This window comes from Stenella coeruleoalba (assembly GCF_951394435.1).
Source record: "Stenella coeruleoalba genome assembly, chromosome: 9".
NCBI lineage: Eukaryota > Metazoa > Chordata > Mammalia > Artiodactyla > Delphinidae > Stenella > Stenella coeruleoalba.
Genome location: NC_137155.1, coordinates 58221460 through 58240195, shown reverse-complemented (window position 1 = coordinate 58240195; position 18736 = coordinate 58221460). Strand labels below are relative to the sequence as shown.

Sequence of the window (18736 nt, the reverse complement as noted above, 5' to 3'; positions counted from 1 at the left end):
TGGAACAGAAGTAAAGTAAACCATAATTTTAGTGACAGCCCGCTCCTTGGACATTCTGATATCACCAGTGGATTTTTTAAAAATCCATTTCATTAAGTGCTATGCATGCAGTAAAGAAAGAAAATATTTTTCACTTAAAGCAAAACAAAAATTTTTTAAAAATTAAAAAATTAAAATACCCAAATATTTCAATGAGCTCTTTCTCCTTTTTAGAGGGACACATAAATGGTCCTAGGAAGGAGTTTAGAAAAAATTATTTTTGATTTCAAAATAGAGACAAGAATGTTAACTGCTTTTTTAGCTAAATCTTAAACTTCTTAGGAAGCCAGTTAGGTTAAACCATTCAGCTATTACAGCTGGGATTCAAAACAAAACAAAATAACTGAATTCAGTATTTAAAATACTTCAAAATGATATGTTTGTCTAAAATATAATAGAAAATCCTTTTCTTGTTTGCATTTTTTTCTTTTTTCTCTTTTTATTTTTTTTGCTTTTGTTTTGATTTTTTAGATCATATATCCAAGTTATGCGTTTCCCTGGAAACTCAAAACTTTCTTTTTGAAAGCACTGCATACATGAAAAGATTGTTGATAAACATTGATTTAAAAAGTAAGTTATTAGATAAAACTGAAACTAGTTATAAAAACCATGCTTCATAACCCTTATATTTTCTTTTTTTCTCCAAAATAGATTGTTACACTATACTGAGAGAAAAAAACCACATCCTTCCCTTTTCCGAACTCTTATAAAAGCTACACCTTTTGTAAAATACTACTTTTTTAAATCCCATTATCTTGCGCGCTCGCTCGCGCGCGCGCTCTCTCTCTCTCTCTCTCTCTCTCTCTCTCTCTCTCTCTCTCACACACACACACACACACACACACACACACACACACACACACACACACTCATGTTTGGAGGTCAAGCATTCAAATGGAGATGAAACACCAGCACCTGCCTAGACAACTAGAGAAGAACATTAGCCCCAGTTATTTGTGAGATGTGATATTAAAACCTTAGCACAGTAGAATGGCTTGTTTCAAGGAGGCACAACTGTGGTTCGGACTATCTGCTCTTTATAATGGGCAAGTCCAGGAAAGTTGCTGAAAGTATAAATCAGAATTATTCAGAAGAGTGGAGTAGCCATATCCAGGGGATACTTTGAGCAGCCAGAGTGCCTTAACTGCTGTGGGAGGGCGGAAAGCACCTCCATGGAAACATTAGGTTTTCTTTCTCTCTCTGTTCCTCCAGTAGTTCGTCTACTTTCACCCACCAGAACAGCAAAGACAGTTCCATAGGCTTAAGAAAAAAATAATAATATATCTTAGGCCATTAGCAGCTAATGATTGAACAACATAATCTGTGTAGTGAACAGAGCCCTTCTGAATTATTATGTAGTACATGGATTTTCAACATTATAGACAGGCCATATAAAACCAGTTGTAATTCGAGGGTATGATGTTCTAGCTCTGCATCATAATGTGGACTTCCACAGTTGAGGCTTAGAAAGCTCCCTTCCCTAGCGTCTCCACAGCTGGCATTCACGGTGCTTCACCTACGGCTAAGCCACCTTTTATTTGCTCTGATTATTAAAAACATTAAACCAGGCACATTAAACATCTCCCGGTTACTCTTTTGTGAAAAGCAAGAGTTGAATGGGTCAGGGGCAAGGGAAGCCATGGCTAGGTCCACATCAGCTTTTTTTTTTTCCTTTAAACATTATTTTCTTCTTTGCATGCAACACTAAAGGGGAAAAAATAAAACAAAGTAAAAATAAAGAGTCAATAGGGAGCCCAGGTAAAAGTGGAAATGGAAAGGAAAATTGGGCATTCAAGGAAGTGGACCAAGAGTAGGAGGAGAGGTGGTGAGATGCTTGCTGATTTTATTTGGACATCAATGGAGCTTATACTTTTTTTATAGTAAGAGAAACAGGGTTGTGGAAAAGGCTCTCCATTTATCTGGGATTCTGGTGACATCATAGCACCAACTCAACATAAGCTATGACATCATCAGACTTCTCCCCCAGTTGCCTTGCAGTCTGTATACTGGACATCTAGGTACGCCTCATTTTGGCTAAAAGCTGTGGCTTAACAAGATTCAACGTTTCAGGCAAAGGGTTGGACTGATAAGAATGAAACCATGACTATATACAGAAAGAGTTCAGTTTATAAACAAGTAACTGGTACCAGAAAATTGGAGAAAAGCACCAAAGCATTTCCCAAGCTGATAGATTATTAATTGCATAACTCCCTTTTTTGCTTATATAACTGAGTATAAAAGACAACATTTCCATAATAACTATAAAAATGAAAGCCAGTCTTTGAAGGGCTGAGGAGTCTTCCAGGTCTGAGTTAATTCTAAAAATGCCCTTAAAAGAAAGGACGCAGGATATGCGACAGCTCTCCTTGGAGGCAAGGTCTGACCCTCGGATTTTAGAGAATCGGATTCAGGTCTGTTCTGTGAGTGGTGAGCTGACTGAGGGTGGAGCTTCCTACCACCTCGCTGACGGCCGAGGAAGTGGTGATGGTGTTATGCTGGATGACCTGCTGCTGAGAGCACGTGGGGACGGGGCTTGCAGGAGGGCTACTCTCTGGACCTAGGAAAAAGCACACACACACACACACACCAATATAGCTCTTTCCTGGGTGGACTTGGAGACTACTCAAAAAATACTGCTAGATGCTTGCTAGAAATAGGAGCGTTTCACACATTTTCTCCTGGAGGTTAATTCCAAAACTTTATTTTAAAGTCACAAAGCTATGCCTTCCCAGTTTATAGCTACAAGCAAAGCCATGCTTTCTAGATCAGCAACATGAGTTGATGTGTTTAAGTTGTGGCATGTGAAGTCCCCATCTTGTCTTTTCAAAGAGCCATCCATATATCAAATGTGGAAAAATACTCACATGTGGTGGGAGAATCTGTGTTGCTCAATCTAAAAAATTATTTGAAAAGAAATTGACCTTCAGCCATGAATCCCCCCTTCTTCCGCCATCCCCTACTCAATTAGCATTGAACCTATTGACATTCCACGTGCAGATACTGGGATCTAGAAAAACAGATCCACTTTACGTATTGGTAAACTGAGACAAGGTCACTAGCTTTTCAGCCTGGTGAATAACATGTACCATATCCTGAGGCACTGGATATAATTCACCCAAAGCCTGTTTCCCAGCCCACAAAAGACTGCTAGCCCACCAGTAATTGGGCTCCTACTGGCTGCAGAATTGGAATTTGGTGGGATTTTACAATGTGGAATGCCAGGGAACGTCTAGCCAGAAATTATTAGGAGGTGGCGGTCATGGTGATGAATGGGGTCAGAAAAGAAGGGTTCCCTCTGGTGCAGTAGTCTGGCAGCCACTCAAGAATTCTAGCATGATATCCACCTGGGTGTGCAGTCTATGCTTTACTTTTGTTCTTTCAATAAATCCAATGAGAAATTGGTGGCAAAAAAACTGGACACTAAAACAAGCAAAAAAGTCAATGACTTACTTAGATATCCTTGTGATTCTTTCTGCATGGCTGTTATGGGGCAGTCTTTATGCGTTAACAACAGCTGTTTCAGCTGTGCCACCTCGTTTTTCAACATGGACACTTCATTCTGGAAAGAGACGGATCCAAGTCATGTTAAGAAGACCAGAGAATACAAACCCAAGGCCCCGTGCACTTTCAACAGTGTAACTGGCACACTTCTTTTCTGTTATGTCTGAATGACATTAATAATATTATTTAACGGGATTCACCTGAAAATTTGTAGCTTGCCTTTGATTTGGCCCTCAGGTTTCCCAGGGGCTTTCTGAAGAGACTAGGTTTTAACCCAAGAGCTTAATCCTATTAAAAGTTACTTAGGTGGGACCCTCCATTCTACACTGACTGGGTGACTCTAGGCAGGTAACATAACCCAGCTAAGCTCTAGCAACCTTGGATGGGAATGAAAATAGTACAAAGTTCTTTGAGTTGTTGTGAGGATTAAATGAGGTAACATGCAAAACACGCAGAACAATGCCTAGCACATACGAAGTGCTCAATCAATTTAGCTCTCATAATAATTCTCTTCAGGCTGTCTTTTTTTTTAAGTTTTTTTTTTTTTTTTTTGACATGGACCATGTTTTTTTAAGGTCTTTATTGAAATTTGTTACAATACTGCTTCTGTTTTATATTTTGGTTTTTTGGCTGCAAGGCATGTGGGATCTTAGCTCCCCGACCAGGGATCGAACCCACACCCCCTGCACTGGAAGGCAAAGTCTTAACCACTGGACTGCCAGGGAAGTCCCCATGCTATCTTACAGGTTCAGGTTTGACATTGACCACGAATAGAAGGTGAACGTGAGGCACGGGGAGGAACTGTGTGGCAGGGTGAGTGGCTTCAAACTGAAATGCCCTCAGAATAAGCCGATTTCCCAAAAGAAGTTCTTCACGGGCTACAGTTCAACAAAGCGCATCCTTCTGCCTGATGCCACTTAGGAGGAAGCATGAAAGTATACAGAGCAAACGTAGGTCCTCTATTGGTGGGATCAGGTCAGCCCAGGGAGGCCAAGGGCAATAGAGTTTAGGGCCATGACTGAGTTAATTTGATTGGTTCATTAACTAGTTTGGCTAATTTCAGTCTATAAACTTTTTCCCTCCTCAATATCAGGGTGTTGTGGATTTACTTAGATAAGTGCCACAAATCTCCACTTTATGTAGTAATTCACAAAGATAGGTTCATAGTTTGTGGAATAATGTACTTGGCACCATCGTCTACAAATACAGTAAATTTTTTTTAAATGCCTGAGAAATTAGCACTAATGATGAATTTTTTTAAATGCCTGAGAAATTAGCACTAATGATGAATAAATCACTTAATTTCACAGGAAAACTGCTCTTAAATTTGAGAACGTTCAGGAAGGTGAATTGCACCTCCCACCTCCAAATGAGTGCAGTTGATAAGGGGCCCTATCAAAGCTGAAAGTGACCCTTGTCAATTTGGGGGTCAGTGGGACAAGTTTATTTATAGGACAATTTATTTTAGCCTTAAACACTATTTTTTTCTCTAATTTTATGCCCATTTAAATTCAGATAGCCGTCCTTCCTTTTCCCAGCTCCCCCTCTGCTTAAAATAGCCTGTGTAAGACAGTTACTTTTAGACCATTAAACAGAAGGCAGCCCCCGGTTAAAAACAAAACAGACAAAAACAGAACAGAAAAAGGAGAAAAAACTAAGATGTTTGAATGTATACATATTTGGCCTCAAAATGAAATGTGACATGATTTGTATTTGGACTATAGAGATAACACTTTTCTGAAATCACAACTGCTAGACACCTGGACCCTAAGGGGAAACTGTCCGTTGCAGACAATGGTTCTAAGAAAGTGGAGTAACGCTCCAGTCCTTAGTGAATCCAGCCATACTTTTCTTCCATGATCTAGGAAACAAACGAGGAAAGTATTTAAAATAAAACAACAGGACTCTGTTGCCTTCTTGTACTTCTGGAAGAAAAGAAAAGAAAAGTCTCACTTGGCGGCTGCCTTGGAGGGGATGATTTTAGTCTCCATTTCTTCCTCCTCTGTGTCCTGAGCAGTCACACCTTTTCTAGGCAGTCTTCCATCCCCCAGACTCGAAGTGTACATTGCCCCTTCCTTAAAAAAAACACCTTGAATTCCGTTCTTCGGGCTCCTACAATTGCAAGGAGCTAACTGCCTACAATACTTGGCATATCCCAAACCATTTCAGGATAAACCTTTTGCTTTCATGAGAGGCCACAATAAAACAGCACCAATCACCACAACAAACAGTGTATGTGGTGTCCTGGCCTATAACCAAAGCCCCATAGAAAATAGATGATTTTAGTGGCATTTTTTTGTCTCTGGACAGCAAAGCACTTTATTAATAAACCAATACGTTGTAAGTATAGAAACTGAGGACCTGGGAGTTGTGAGGGTCTGTAAAAATGTAGGAACCTGGAGAGCACTGTAACAACTGACCATCATTTAAAGATACATGTGAATATGGACATATTTCTTAACGTAATATATTAGTAATTATGTTATTTAGCTATGTTAGGGTTGGAAAATGAATGCCAATTAATATTCTCCATAGACAAGAACAATCAGCCTCCCTCTTGCTTAGATCATGTACACGTAAGTACGATACTGAGAAGGACTAAATAAAAGTCTAATGGCCAGAGAAGCAACAGAAATTCATGGGGCAGCTTCCAGCAGAAAAAGGAACTCTCAAATGAGAGTTGAGAATAATCGGGTTTGGCTCCCCAAATTGCCACACCAACCTAGTGTAAAACAAGGTGGTTGGACTAGTTTTCTAGTTACTTCCTGCAAGATAGTTTTTTATTCTATGAATTGCCTTCTATTGAGAATGCTAATTACCTAATAATCTAATGAAGGTCTCCATCTTGATTTTTTATTCACTAGTTAATTGCTTTTGGTGTTCTCAAATGGGCTTATATATCAAGTCTTATATTTCCTAAGGGAGCCAGTTCTAGCACCTCCTGTACTTCCAAATCTTAACAGGGCAGATTCCAAAGCAACATTTACAGTTTCACTTTTGTGCAAAATTTCAAGTCCATGTACATTTCCATATTGTGAGAGTCTACAGAGCCTTCATCAGATTCCATAAGGGAGCATTTGGGTTAAAAACAGTAGAGAATCTCTGCCCTAGAGGAAGCGGAGTGAATCGTGTGTGCTGTGCACATGCATAAACATTCCATATTGATAGATACTGATAGATATCATTCTATGTTGATAGACCGACTGATGTAGGAAATGCACAAATACTAGACTATATTTTAAATAAAAATCCTTTCCAAGATAACATTAATAGAAATCACCTTGAATACATTTTGGAAGAGAAGAACCAGACAGCAAATGTTTCAAAATGCATGAAAGAAATCAAAAGTGGCCTGCAGTTCTAGTAGGGAAATAGAAACCAGGACTTCTGGAGACATTTTCTTATTCTGAATTGCCTTGCATTATGAACTGATGCAAATCACCAATTTTTTTTTACTCCCTTGTGTAGTTTCTAATAATAACTATAGGTCTTCATATAGAAGCACTTTGCAAAAGCAAAGTGTTAATAATAAGTATTGATTCTCTTGCTGAAATCAGCTCTTCATTCTTTTCTTTTTTCTAAACTAGTTTGGGTTTGCTACTCCTAAAAGTTTAGCCATTTAAATAGGGACTGTAAGAGTATAGATGTAGTTAAGATTAATCTGTTCTTAAACCCATAAAGTTGCCTTGGGATGAAGTAGCACCCCTATATAGACATTCAACACTGTAATAACATACTTTAAACAAGCACTCCAAGAAGTCCCTAATAGCTACATTTTCAGTTTTTGGGGGATGTCATTTTGTTAATATGATAAACTCCAAATGCTTTTTGATGCAAGCAGTAGTCCATGCCAAAAAAATAATTATCAAAATGAGCCCTGCCACATAGCCCCTCCCCTATTTTTTTTTTTTTTTTTTTTTTTTTTTTGTAGATTAACTGAGGCTAGGTTTGGTTCATTCTAAAACAAAGGACTTTCAATTTGTACAGCAACAGTTCCCATCTGGCCTATTCTCTTGCCAAGTCCTAAACCTGAGCTCGTGTGTCTAAAATTTCAGCAGCGACTTAGGCCGTGTCTTTGTACTGAAAAAGAAAAGCAATTATTTCCGTGGGCGACCAGACGATTTCCGTATCATCTATTGAACACAATCCACTGAGCACCACATTAGGAGTTGATGAATTTAGAGCTGATCTCAGCCACTCTGTCAGTGAAAAGAATGTGGATTCCTTCATAGTTGAAGAACTTTCTAGAATGAGAGATCACAGAGCAGTGGGTTAGGTCAAGAGAAGACTCGCTTGGGTTTTCATCCTACTACTTGCTGGTTGTGTGACTTTCAGGAAGACTTCTCGTGTCCCCCGAGACTCAGTTTCTCCCAAATAAAATGTCAGATTGGGTGGTTTCTAATATTTCCAATTCCTATACCTGTGTTGACCTCTTGGGTAGAGATTTGTTGTGAGATGAGGAAATGAAGTCTGGGAGTTTGATTTTGTTTTCTCAGTTCTAATTTTTCCAATCTGAAGCTCTGCAGCCTAACTAGATTTATGCTGGAAAACAACTCAAAAGTGGCAGCTGGCCATCCAGACCTTGGATATTCCTTTTGGAGGGAGTTTGTTTGTGTAGCACCTTCCATTTCTGTTTACTTAAAATTTGGCTCACTGGACCAGCCTCAAGAGAGACAACTTTTTCTTTTGACAAAGGTCCAGTGAGAGGGAAAGGGTCATTCAAAGGTAGCAGAATCTGCACATCCTCTCCAGCATCACATGGCATGACGCAGAGCACTCGGCATCACAGAAAACATGGAGCCCTTGTGGTTTCTGTCCCTGTGAAGCAAAGCAGTGGTTGGAAACACCAACAACGTAGTCTTTTCAGAGACCGTCCCTTCCTCAGGCACTGCTTTAACAACCAAAAATACTGGTGCCTGTTGAATGGCCCCAATAGGACTTTTTTTCTGGTTTTCAGGGGTTAGAATTCTAGTATCTCTTATCCTTCCATTTTGGTTCTAAAAATGTGAAAATTAATAGATTAGGTTTGGGACTTCCCTGGTACTCCAGTGGTTAAGAATCCGCCTTCCAATGCAGTGGATGCAGGTTCGAGCCCTGGTTGGGGAACTAAGATCCCACATGCTGCAGGACAACTAAGCCCGGGCCGCAACTACTGAGCCCGAGTGCCACAATTAGAGAGAAGCCCGCGAGCTGCAACAAAAGATCCCATGAGCCACAACTAAGACCCAATGCAGCCAAAAATAAATAAATAAAATAAAAAGTCTCTCTCCTGGCAATAAGCATGTTTTAAAATATACTCTTTTAAAAAAGTAGATTAGGTTCGCATAAAGGATATACCTTATATGTTAAGTACCTTATATGTTAAGTGAAAGCTATAACATATGTTCATATGTCAAGTCATGAACACATCTGACGTCAAAGTAAACCAGTATCCTCACTTTTCCTGGCTCTCTGCTATGACCCCCTCCATGTCTTCAGGCTCTAGAATGATGGCCAATACCCTGGGGTCATTCTGCAAGGACTCATTTTAGTTAAAACTGATTTAAAAACTCGTCCGCATCTGATTACATGTCAGCTGACTACTCAAGGCTCCTTCATCTAGGTCAGTGGGTCTCACTCAGGGGTAATCTTGCCCCCCACGGGGGACATTTGGTATTGTCTGAACGTTTTACAGTTGTCACAACTTGGGGGTGGGGTAGAGGGTGCTACTGATACCTAGAGGGTAGAGGTCAAGGATACTGCTAAGTATCTACACTGCACTGGAGACAACAAAGAATTACTGAGCCCCAAGGTAATAGTGCTGAGATTGAGAAAACCTGCACCTGTTCATGATCCTCTTGCAGATCTCAGAACTGGTAGCAAATTCCAGGGCTTCTCACATTTCAGTCATTACAAAACCACTGCTGTGATATTTGCTAGGTCACATACACCAGAACTTTTATTTACTTAACATGTTTGTACAAATTAACTCGTTTTTAAAAGATTTAGCCTGGTCCTTACCAAAAATATCTGTGAAACTGAAGGTTTGATGTTCTGATTACATTTTTCAGTACACATAAAAATTAAAATATTATTAGTAATATTAAAAATGTGTACTCATGTCCACCTAAAAGCTTCCCACATGCTACTAGGCCTGCCAGATTCTAGAATTATAGACTTTCAGGTTAGAGTGGTTTCGGCGGTGTTTGAGTCCAGCCAAACTCTGCGGCTTGATTCCCTAAATCGCATCTTTGCCAAGTGGTCAGGCAGCTAGTTCTTGGACACTCCAGAGATGGGGAGCTCATTCATTCATTCAGCAGATACTGAGTACAGACACTCAGGAACGCTCCATGCTAGACCCGACATTAGAAAAGGGGGTAAGTGGTCAGGGGAGAGGGTAACAGTCTCCAACTTCACACAAGCTTCGTACAAGCCAGTGGGAGGATTTCTTATCTTGCTTCCCCCATATCTGCTATATACGTTTCCCAGTTTCTTTCTCATGTCTATCGTTAAAAGAATGATAAACTTTGGGGGGGAGAGTGAACATCCATAAATGATGACAGTCAGTCCCTGTATAACCCAAACTTTCTTTGTAAAATTTCAGTTTGTACACTGGACGTCTCAAGACCATTACCACTTAATGGAATTAAATATGCAAAGGGGGGTTTGGCACCCTAATTGCTCCTTTCTGAGGATGCGCAGAGGATGGGGGGGGAAGGTGACCTATGAACTACTGAGGAGCAGATTCTCCCTATTTTAGGCATTCTCTCCCCTCTTCCCTCCACTCTTTAGCCATTATCTCTGCTCCTGGAAGCACTGTGTATAATCCAGCACTATAATCCACGATTTTTACTGCTATCCCTGACTGCTTGTCACTTATATAATACTTGCTTTTTCTTCTGCTGGTGAACAGTGCACTTCTTTTTGTGTTAGAACAAATGTCCTGAACTGCATCATGTGTATGGCATGAAGTCCGCTGGAGAAGCTCCAGGTGCTGGAGGTTCTCAAAAATTCCTAGAAGTGGCCTTGTTATAAAATGTCCCCCCACTGAGCCACCCATGGAAAGCAAAAATCATGCAAGATCCAAATCTTGTCAAGTTTAAAAATGAGATGGAAACATGCCTTTTCTTATGGAGCAAAATAATAAACACAAACCTCCCTTTTTTCCACTAAACAAAAATATAGATAATCTAGTGTAAAGTGAAGCAACCCCGTCACCCAGTGGACATAAAGAGCGGCCTTTCGGTTGCAGATTTATGATGTACAAACGGTTCTGTAGACATTAGTTCATTTATTCCTCCCAACAACTTTATGAGGTTATTATTCCCATTTCATAGATGAGGAAACTGAGAGCCAGAGAGGTTAAACCCAGCAGGTAGGTACGGAACAGGAGTTTGAACCTCTGTCTGACCAAGCTTCTGCTCCCAGCCCTATAACTTAATTGGGCAGGGTTTCCCTCCTCAGAGCAGACCGATGTAAAACTGAATGGTTGTTTTGTTTTGTAGAGTGTCTCGGAACTAATAAACCTTGAGGAATCAGCCTGCAGTTGCTCTGCGGGCTAAGGGGTGGTGTTAGTGCTTAGGTCAACAAGTGCCTGCCGGGGCAGGAAATGCCAATGTTACACAGGGCCTTTGAGTCCTGTGGAGAGAGACAGTGGCCTGCACCTGAAGTTGCATGTTTGTCTGGGTGAGTTCTTCTGCTTTCTTTTCCAGTGACATCACCCAGACCTTCCTCTTCTGTCTGCAGCGGGTGGCGGCTGCCCGGTTCCGTTCCAGAAATTTCCGCCGCCTCTCGTCAGGATCCTCATCCACCACCCTTCGCCGGCGCCCCCCTGTGGGCTGAGGCGGCTGTATCGTCTGGGTGGCCTGCATCTGTTGTGTCGCTGGTGAAACCTGCTGGGAAAGAGAGGGAGGGGGTGATGGGGAGAGAGGAGGAACGGCTGGGTAAGGTGTTGAAATGCAAAACACAGGGAGTCGCTTGTTTTAGTTAGCACGTTACACTTGTTTTCTAAGAATGAAGTCAACAACGAGATCACGCTCATGAAAAGGAAAAGCATCACCCCACTATCTTCTGTGATATTTTGGCAAAAGATACAGGGATGATCTGCGAAAAGAGAGTCAAGTAGATTTTTTTCCCCTGACTGGCATTTGGCTGAATCACGATAGAAGAAACATTTTTTTTCTCCTCAGATGTTAAAAATATTTTAAGGTGCCTTGTAAAATCTGAAAGTGCCAATGTATGGCACAGGTGAAAACAGAGGTCAGGGTGACTGTCACCCTACTGATGAGTCTTCTGTCATCTGCAGAAAACTCCTTCTGGGCAGGTTGTGAATGCCTTTCATACTAATGGTGTCAAAACCATGTTCCTAGAACACACCTCTGGGACAGCACTGCCATTGTGACTCCTATCAAAAGAACCCCGTGAAGCCTGGAAAGCAGCTGAAATCGTTTTGTCACAATTTCACAGTTCTTACTGCAAATGCCTAGCTGGACCTGCAAACTGCAAATGGGCCTGTCTCCTCCTCAGAGCTTGACCAAGGCTGAAGGAGTTACAGGAGATGGTGAGTGGGTGAATTTCTAGGTGATGGGGAAGCGGGGCCTTCGAAAGTCCATCGTGATGCGGCACTGAGCCCTGTTAACACGCCGTGTCTGTTGACAGGGAGGGGTGGTTGTATATACTTACGTTATAAGGAAATCCTAGGAGTGGCAAAGCACTTTACTAAAAAGTTTTACTATGCTTATAGATTCCTTGTAAGGTCTGCATGGGGCTCAACAACATCTAAGGTTTTAGGGACTCCCACACATATGGCTTTATTTCCCTTCATACAGCAGACACTCAGCACCTAGTGAAATTTCTATGACTGATTGTTGATGAGTCTGGACACCTAATGCTTCCCTAATGCACTTCACTCCTTCCCTTTTCTTCATTCTCAATAAAGGGTGGTGGTGTTTTTTTCCTCCTCCCTCTCATTGCTCAGTCACTCAGGCTTATGGCTGTAATACCTATAAAGTTGTTTTACAAGAGGCATTTAACCTGCAGAAATAACAGGCAAAAAGTTTTAAAAATGAAACCAGCCACCTTTTCTACCACATTCCTACCCTATGATTGCAATCAATCAGAACGACTGTAATTGCACTAATAATGGCTCCTGGTTGACATCAGCTGACTGATGATGATATATTTTAATCCTAAACTCTATCAAACCCTCCATGACTAACTGAAAAAGAATCAGTCTCAGGACTGAGGTTAGATTGCATCTCAGTAATTTTGTTTAAAGCAAAGAAAGACATTTTCTAAAACTGTTTATTGGCAATTCCTTTCCTCCGAATCACAGAGGAATAACAAAATAAATTGTCTAAGATCTTACTCACCAGAGCGGCTGATGAAGATGTATTCCTTGCTTTGGCAAACGTTTAGTACTAGTCATTTCAGGTGCAGTAACTTCTGAGCTAACCACCGCAAAGCAAAGCACTAGGAAAGAAGGCGCTAACCTGGCTATTTTTGCATTCTGTCGGGGTGGGGTGGGAGGGATAAATTGGGAGTATGGGATTAACAGGCAAAAAATGAATGAAATACATTCATTCATTTCTTTGTATGAATTAGTGATCTCTCACTGCCAGCCCTAGACAAGACTCTCAAGTAGGTAAAACCGGGTTTTACTCTCTGGTGCAGGGACCTCTCTTTCAATACTGTATTCTACCACGCTAACGTTAACAAGCCTTTACCCCCATGCTTCTCCTCTGCCTTTACCCAAAGGGGTAAGTTACATGGTGGTTTCAGGTGCAGTCCAGGTTCAGGGTCAAGGTGTGGTTTGGTTAAGAGAAATTCCTGGTGGCCAAGGAGTGGTACCAGGACTCTGAAGTCACATTCTTATATGCAAAAGAATCGCAAGAAGCCAGGAGAAATTGAAAATGCAACCCTAAGACCAGAATTTGTGCTTTAAACAAAATTATCAATAATGATAATTATCGTTACCTATCATTATCTTTTTAAAATAGCATTCTGTAGGGGTGGGGTGGGAGGGATAAATTGGAAGTATGGGATAAACAGAGGCACACTACCATACATACAATAGATAAACAAGAAGGATTTACTGTATAGCGCAGGGAACTATATTCATAGTTCTTGTAATGAACTATAATGGAAAAGAATAAAAAAGAATATACATATATATGCGTAACCAAATCACTTTGCTGTACACCTGAAACTAACACTATTATAAACCAACTATACTTCAGTAAAATAAATAGAATGGCATTCTGTTGACACAGATGCTCTGAAAATTTTGATCAAAAATAATTAACTGTAATTTCAAAATGACAGAATTTATTCCAAGTCATCTTAGAATCTCAGAGTTGGATGACCTTAATAAACTTCTGTTGTTCTGACAATCATACAATTAGGCCACATGACAAGAATCTCAGTATCAACCAAGTTAATACAGTTAGCAGTGGCATTTTGAATACGGTCTAAATGATCTTGTTCAAATTTCAACAAGACCAACCTGGACTCTTTCTTTTTAGTAGCATAGGATAAAAAAGCAACTTTGTGCAGCCAATTATAAAGGCAATTAACTGATTGCATATAAAACTGGCCACTTACTGACTTGAGATGGAGGGCAATTGGCTAATTCGTAATTAGCTAATGAATGGCTTTTATATTTAATGAACTGTTAAGCTTGTCTGTGAAGTAACTCGCTCACAAATGCAACCAAAACTTGATGCTATCCATTTTTAAAAAATATAAGTATACATGTGAATCTATCTGCCTATCTTTGACCTTATTATAGTTTATAGTCGATCTATTATAGTTCTCTTTTTCCCTTCTAAATATATGTCCTACTATGGCACATGACTAAAAAGGTGCTTTGGATAGCATTTTATTGCTAAACTACTTGCTAAGCCTCTATCACATTATTCGGTTTGGAATTAATCATGGCTATCATGTATTGAAAACTGTGCCAAGGGCAAAACATTCTCTTATTTAATACTCCTGAGGGTCTATGAGCTTGGTCTATTATCACCCCATTTTACAGATGGGAAAACTGAGGCTTAGAGAGGTTCATCTACTGACCACAGTCATACAACAAGTAAGGTGGGAAAAGAATGAAAGTTTTCTCACTCCAAAGCCTACACTCTTATTTTCTATATAGAATACCTCTAAGAACTTTGCAAAAGTAAGCTTAGCTAATAAATAAGCTTATCTATTGAATGGAGAGTTGCTTATGGATAACACATTTTGTGGATGGCTGTCCAGGTTTGGTGTGTGTTGGAGGGGTTGATGCAAGATCTCTAAAAGCTGCCCGGTGAGAGGTACAGAGGCAGACAATGGAGGAGACAGTGAATAAGTGTGATTCCAAGCTTCTGACACCATTCTGACCCAGCTGGTTGGAACCTGGCAGTTTGAGTGGGTGGAGGGAACTGACAAAGGTCATCCCACTTGAAGGTCCAAAATGTCTAGGACTAGCCGTGCTCCTATACATGCCCTTCATCCACTTACTAAAACTCACTCGGGTACATGGACCCGCCTCTCTTCTTGGGCTGGGTGACGTAACGTCTGCCAGATCCCCCGACCCTCTTCCAGTTGTGTCTAAATGCTGGCTTTCTTTCTAGCCACTCCTGGTGACTTTCCACCACTGGGATTTGGCCTTCCCCTTGAACTGATCATCTACAGAGCCTGGCTCTCTGCCTTCTCCCTCCAACACATTTCTCACTGGGTGGAATGAGTCACCTTTCTTTACCATTTACACAACACCTTACACCCTAACATCCATTACCGGGCCTCTTTGTCTGCCTGAAATTGTTACCCTTTATATTTTTAACACTTACTGTTATTCAGAAGATTGCCCATTGTATTTAACTTCCATTTTGCAGGTGACAAAATTGAGTCTCTAGGATGTTATAAAGTACTGCAGATAGAACCATGGTTAGAATTAACTTATTTTTCTCATCCTTTTTTCACATCTTTCTTTAAAGCTTAAATTCTTAGTCCTCCATTGGTGTTACTTTTTTAGGGTTAACGTTATAACACACTGCAAAATAGATTTTGGAGAACTTGAATCTTACGTTTGCCCCTAGAAACTAAACCTGATATTTACCTTATTAGTTATAGAAACTATGATCTGGTAGGGTCTTATGGGTAACCCAGAGCCCCCCCCAGAGTGTCAGATAGAACACCTGGGCTCGTCAAACAAGGTTGCTGCCAATGAGCCCCATATTTGAGCTTGTACTGTTAACGAGAAGGGAGAAAGAGATGATGAAAAAGGTGTACCTGTGCTTGGTTGCCGGAGTGCAGGGGTGGGTGTGGCGAGGTCTGGTGATGTGCCGGGTGTGCATGAAGGTGGGAGTGGGAGTGATGATGTGGGTGGTTCTGCTGGTGATGGGGCTGAGGATGAGGATGGTGTGCTGGGTGCTGGTGCTGGTGCGGGTAGGGGTGATGGGCTGGCAGTGTCTGGTGCTGATGTGGGTGTGAGTGCATGTGATGGTGTGGCGTCTGGTCCTGACGGGACCCCATCATTTCCATCATGTGTCCCATGGTGTTCATATTCCCATTTGACATGGCAGCAGGGTGGTGAGTCAACGCAGCCTTCAACCTCTGAAACAGAACAAAACAAGAGGGGACAGCTGAGGTCAGTCGTGTACACAATAGGGATTTTGAATCAAAATGACTCATATTTTCAATTTTATAATATTTTATGGTACTATTGTTAACATTTTTTTACTGGTAGCAGTATGACTTTTATATTAATTTCAAATTTTCATATATATTATGGTAGGTAGAAGAATCAATGTCAGCCATGAATGTTAATTAATTCAACTGTCATGGGAAATGAGCAGGATACCCTAGATATTCTGCTAAAAGGTATTTCCTACTATCCAGTTGTTAATCATATCCTACTGACAGCCAAATGCAAGTATAAACCCAATGGAACCATTCAATGTGATAATGCCACTGAACAAAGGGCCCATCCGATATGGCACTGTGTTTTATGATGAGTCATAAGAATAAAACATTTTTGCCTTTCAAAAGATTTCTCAGACCCAAAGAGGAAATCACTTCAAATTTTGGAATACAGGAACAGAACTAATGTTAAGTCTTCAAATTAGGTAAGAAATCCATAACTTCTTGAGTCAATATGTAGATCTTCCCATTTGTTACCATGATACTTCTCACAGTCCCTTTAATAATCTAATTTTCTCACATAGTAACGTTCTTCTGACTTTGGGAAGGAAATGAGGAAAGTAGAAGAATATGGACCACTGCACTCCTACAGCTTCTTTGATGACCACATCACAGGCCAGGTACGTCCAACACAAAAGCATCGTCCATCAATAAGCAAACAGACATGCACACAAGTAACTTCTCCCTGAATCTGATCTCTAAGCAGGGCTCAGCAAGCTTTTCTATAAAAAGTCAGATAGTAAATGTTTTCCTCATTGCATGTCTTAAGGTCTCTCACAACTACTCAACTCAGCCCTTTTAGCACAAAAACAGCTGTAAACAGTATGTAAACAAATGACTATGCTGTGTTCCAATACAACTTTACATATATTGGACAGGGACAGGGACAGGATATCTGAATTTCATATAACGTTCACATGACACGAAATGCTATTCTACTTTTGATATTTTTCCATCATTTTAAAATGTAAAAACCATTTTTAGCTCCTGTGCTGTGCAAAATTAGGCAGTGGGCCAGATTTAAAGAGTCTGGGACACGGGTTCGAGCCCTGATCTGGGAAGATCCCACATGCCACGGAGCAACTAAGCCCGTGCGCCACAACTACTGAGCCTGCACTCTAGAGCCTGCGAGCCACAACTACTGAGCCCGCGTGCTGCAACTACTGAAGCCCACACGCCTAGAGCCTGTGCTGCGCAACGAGAAGCCAACGCAATGAGAAGCCCGCGCACTGCAGCAAAGAGTAGCCGCCACTCACCACAACTAGAGAAAAGTCCACGCACAGCAATGAAGACCCAACACAGCCATAAATAAATAAATAAATAAAAGAGTCTGGGCCAGATTTAAAGAATCAGTTGGCAGGGAGGACCTTCAAGATGGCAGAGGAGTAAGACGTGGAGATCACCTTCCTCCCCACAAATACATCAAAAATACATCTACATGTGGAACAGCTCCTACAGAACACCTACTGAACGCTGGCAGAAGACCTCAGACCTCCCAAAAGAACAGATGCCAGAGGGTGACCTACACGCAGAGGCGGGGCCAAATCCAAAGCTGAACCCCAGGAGCTGTGTGAACAAAGAAGAGAAAGGGAAATCTCTCCCAGCAGCCTCGGGAGCAGCAGATTAAATCTCTACCATCAACTTGATGTACCCTGCATCTCTGGAATATCTGAATAGACAATGAATCATCCCAAAACTGAGGCAGTGGACTTTGGGAGAAACTGTAGACTGGGGGTTTCCTTTCTGCATCTAATTTGTTTCTGGTTTTATGTTTATCTTAGTTTAGTATTTAGAACTTATTATCATTGGTAGATTTGTTTATTGATTTGGTTGCTCTCTTCCTTTATATATATATATATATATATATATATTTTCCCCCTTTTTCTCTTTTTGTGAGTGTGTATGTGTATGCTTTGTGTGATTTTGTCTGTATAGCTTTGCTTTTACCATTTGTCCTAGGGTTCTGTCCGCTTTTTTTTTTTTTAGGATAGTTTTTAGTGCTTGTTATCATTGGTGGATTTGTTTATTGGTTTGGTTGCTCTCTTCTTTTCTTTTAATTACTTTATTTTAATAATTTATTTTTTATTTTAATAACTTTATTTTTCTTTCTTTCTTTTTTCCCTTTTCTTCTGAGCCGTGTGGCTGACCGGGTCTTGGTGCTCTGGCCAGATGTCAGGCCTGAGCCTCTGAGGTGGGAGAGCTGAGTACAGGACATTGGTCCACTAGAGACCTCCCAGCCCCTCGTAATATCAATCGAGGAGAGCTCTCGTAGAGATCTCTATCTCAACACTGAGACCCAGCTCCACTCAATGACCAACAAGCTCCAGTGCTGGACACCCCATGCCAAACAACTAGCAAGACAGGAACACAACCCCACCCATTAGCAGAGAGGCTGCCTAAAATCATAATAAGTTCACAGACACCCTAAAACACACCACCGGACATGGTCCTGCCCACCAGAAAGACAAGATCCTGCCTCATCCACCAGAACACAGGCACCAGTCCCCACTAACAGGAGGCCTACACAACACACTGA

General features: G+C 40.9%; 1 protein-coding gene and 1 long non-coding RNA gene across 8 annotated transcripts in view; one reads left to right on the top strand and one right to left on the bottom strand.

Annotated features, from left to right (window-relative positions):
• Positions 1-18736, top strand: part of LOC307191813 — a 49184-nt gene that overhangs the window by 19351 nt on the left and 11097 nt on the right. The window contains exons 2-3 of the long non-coding RNA XR_013829852.1: positions 11232-12079; positions 16725-16820. This is a non-coding gene — a long non-coding RNA (uncharacterized lncRNA). The remainder of the gene's footprint in view (positions 1-11231; positions 12080-16724; positions 16821-18736) is intronic.
• Positions 819-18736, bottom strand: part of CREB5 (cAMP responsive element binding protein 5) — a 431741-nt gene continuing 413823 nt past the window's right edge. For 4 of the 7 annotated variants that reach the window (XM_079931996.1, XM_079931995.1, XM_079931997.1 and 1 more), the window contains 4 exons: positions 15790-16113; positions 11184-11411; positions 3490-3598; positions 819-2596 (listed from right to left, as the gene is read on the bottom strand). In XM_079931996.1, coding sequence (XP_079788122.1) covers positions 2433-2596; positions 3490-3598; positions 11184-11411; positions 15790-16113 — 825 coding nt within the window. In that variant the 3' untranslated portion in view covers positions 819-2432. Of the gene's footprint in view, positions 2597-3489; positions 3599-11183; positions 11415-15789; positions 16114-18736 lie in introns of all 7 variants that reach the window. The other 3 variants (XM_079931993.1, XM_079931994.1, XM_079931992.1) reach the window with 1 other exon arrangement.